The following is a 3,207-nucleotide window of genomic DNA, read 5'->3' on the forward strand; positions in this document are numbered from 1 at the left end:
GAGAGAGAGAGAGAGAGAGAGAGAGAGAGAGAAAGAGAGAGAGAGAGAGAGCGTGAAAGAGATAGGGCGAGGGAGCGAGGGAGCAAGATAGAGAGCGAGAGCGAGCGAGGGGGGGGGGCGAGCTAGATTCGCCCGCAGAAAGATGAAGCGATACAGAGACATGCATGACAAGACAGATGGAGGAACGCCAACAACAACAATACGTAGCCGTCACGGCTGCCGAATGCAAATTGAAAAGCCCGACCTGCGAAAATCATAATTCTAAATTAAGCGTCAATAGAAGCGGAAAACTAAACTAGCGTGACCGTGGTGGCAACGTCCGACATCTTGAACCAGAATCAGCGTAACCCTTTGCCCTCCCGCCGCGGGCAAGGTCGGGTCTGCGGAGTGAAGGTGGAAGGGGCGAGTGCACAGCTGTGTTATGCAGAAGGCCGCATCAACAACATATTATCAGAAGTAGATAATAGGGAAGGAGTGTGATTTCAATAAACATGGAAAATTCGTCATTTACTAGCCTATTATCTACTTCTGATAATATTATGTCATCCTAGATGATTTGAGCGTGTAATAGTCAAGCACCTGAAATGGCTTAGTTTTTGTTTAACCGCGGAATCCTTCGGAGCACGTAAAGAATGGGAAGCATCACTTACTCTCTCTCTCTCTCTCTCTTCTCTCTCTCTCTCTCTCTCGTTCTTCCTCTCTCTCTCTCTCTCTCCTCTCTCGTCTCTCTGCGCTCTCTCGCTTTCTATCTCTGGTCGTATCTCTCTCACGATCCAAGCCAAGCAGGTATCTGTTCTCTTGTTCTCTCTCTCTCTCTCGTCGATCTCTCTCTCTTCTCTCCTCTCTCTGCTCTTCTCTCTCTCTCTCTCTCTCTCTCTCTCTCTCTCTCTCTCCTCTCTCATCTCTCTCTCTCTCTCTCTCTCTCTCTCTCCTTTCTCGCATTCTCTCTACTCTCTCTTCTCTCGTTCTCTCTCATCTCTCTATCGCTGCCGCGCGTCTGCGCCGCCTCATCTCGCGCTCGTCTCTCTCGTCTCCTCCCTTTCTCCTCCTGCATCGCCTCTCTCTCATCTCTCTTCTCTCGCTGCTCTTCATCTATCTCTAACTTCTCTTCTCTTCTCTCTTCTCTTTCTCTCTCTCTCTCTCTCTCTCGTTCTTTCTAACTTCTCGCATGTCTCTCTCTGCTCTTTCCTTTCTGCTCTCTTCTCTCTCTCTTCTCTCTCTCTCTCTTCTCTCTCTCTGCCTCTCGCTTCTTCTCTCTCTTTCTCTCTCATCTCTCTTCTCTTCGCTGGGTTTGCCATCGCATTCTCACACGCGCAACATATTTAATAATTATGTATTTTTAGAGAAGCATGTTGTTTAACATCAACATTTTTTTTCTTCCCCCCTTCCCCCACATACATTCCCCGCCTCCCGATAAAACTCCCCCCCCCTCCCGATAACATTTTCGCGGCCGAAGATGGCGCGACGGGTTCTTCAATCGCGCATGCCCGCCGTTACGTCTACTTGCAGGTGCTACCGTCAACCAGGCAACTGAACAGTCCAGGACTTCGCAGGCGGCTGCAGACGAGGCCTCACTCGATTGAATACCAGGGCGNTGTAGTGTAGTATATTGTAGTGTAGTGTAGTATATTGTAGTGCAGAGTAGTATACGGTAGTGTAGAGCAGTGTAGAGTAGTGTAGAATAATGCAGAGTAGCATATTGTAGTACATTCTAGTGTGTACAGTACTGTGTAGAATAGAGTAGTGTAAAGTAGAGTGTAGAGTATCGGCTGCGGATTCTATATACAGTCATGACATTGCGCCACGTGTCTCGTCACTTCGTTCGTCTGCTAAGGTGTGCTTTTCTGTCGTCTGCAGGTGAACTGCAGCGAGCCAATGCATCCGACTATCCTACCTGGTGATGACACACAAGAGGTGCTGACGGCGACCAGTCTCTACATTCTCAATCCGGGAGAAGGCTCTCCAGGTACGCGCAGAAGTTTTTTGCAAAAACGATGCGGTGCGCCATCTGTCGGGAAAAAATATGTAAAACAAATATATAGATTTATAAAGAGTACACGTAACCAGGGGCAAGTAAGCAAACCTACACCCCCACACGTGACTAAGCCCTTTCCTAACCCTGTGTCTCTCTCTCTCTCTCCCCCGCCTCACTCTCTTTCCCTCCCTCTCCCTCTCTCTACACACACACACACACACACATGTAACTCCTCTCTCTCTCTCTCTCTCTCTCTCTCTCTCTCTCTCTCTCTCTCTCTCTCTCTCTCTCTCTCTCTCTCTCTCTCCCTCTCTCACACTCTCTCTACACACACACACATGTAACTCCTCTCTCTCTCACTCTGCTTCTTCCCCAGACGCGCTGCGCGTGTGCGACGAGCCGGAGCGCTGCGGCTACTTCGACCTGCTGCTGGGACTCGTCATCGCACTCGGCATCCTCCTGCTCTTCTGCGTCATCCTCCTGCTGTGCCTGTGGCCGTGCGCCTACTCCCGCTGCTGCCGCGCCGGAGCCGCCGACGACGAGCGCAAGGAGGAGATACCGGAGTACTTCGCGACGAAGGACTCCACCGACTGGGGAAGCACGATACCGTTCAGGTAGGTGGCGCTGGCGTGGCGATGGTTTGAGATTAGCGCCGTTAGGTGCCGCTGGCAGGTTGTTTTCGAGCAAAGTTAATTTGATTGGTTCTGCGCGTCTCATTAGTTCTCAGAGCGCGCTCGCTGACTCTCTCTCTCTCTCTCTCTCTCTCTCTCTCTCTCTCTCTCTCTCTCTCTCTCTCTCTTGCGCTCTCTTTCTCTCTCTCTCTTTCTCTCTCTCTCTCTCTCTCACTCTCTCTCTCTTTCTCTCTCTAGCTCTTTCTCTCTCTCTCTCGCTCTCTCTTTCTCTCTTCCCTCTCTCTCACGCTTTCTCTCGCTCTCGCTGCCTATCGTTCCCTCTCGCCTCTCTCCTTCAGTAAACGAAAGACCCTCTAACCCCTCTCTCTCTCTCTCTCTCCCACGCAGGTTCGTTCCGCAGTACAACTCCGACTCGAACCGCGACAGCTACGACACGCGCTCCGACGTCACGAAGGAGTCGAACAACACGATGGGCACTAAGAGCTGGCACCGCGCCTTCTCCGTGCACAGCACGCCCATCTTCACCAACTACCCCGTCGTGCTGCCCGACGGACAGCAGGCGCCACCTGGCGCGCCGCACTCCGTCACCGGATACAGTCA

At 51.6% G+C, this 3,207-nt stretch overlaps 1 protein-coding gene across 1 annotated transcript in view; it reads left to right on the forward strand.

Moving 5' to 3' along the window:
* The first annotated feature begins 1,842 nt into the window (after positions 1-1,842).
* LOC106816730 overlaps positions 1,843-3,207 on the forward strand; it is a 3,716-nt gene continuing 2,351 nt past the window's right edge. Inside the window, exons 1-3 of the mRNA XM_014821347.1 lie at positions 1,843-1,966; positions 2,352-2,589; positions 2,995-3,203. Of these exons, the coding sequence (XP_014676833.1) occupies positions 1,876-1,966; positions 2,352-2,589; positions 2,995-3,203 (538 nt within the window). The 5' untranslated portion in view covers positions 1,843-1,875. The remainder of the gene's footprint in view (positions 1,967-2,351; positions 2,590-2,994; positions 3,204-3,207) is intronic.

Source organism: Priapulus caudatus, unplaced genomic scaffold, assembly GCF_000485595.1.
Source record: "Priapulus caudatus unplaced genomic scaffold, Priapulus_caudatus-5.0.1 Scaffold1469, whole genome shotgun sequence".
In the NCBI taxonomy this organism is placed as follows: Eukaryota; Metazoa; Priapulida; class Priapulimorpha; order Priapulimorphida; family Priapulidae; genus Priapulus; species Priapulus caudatus.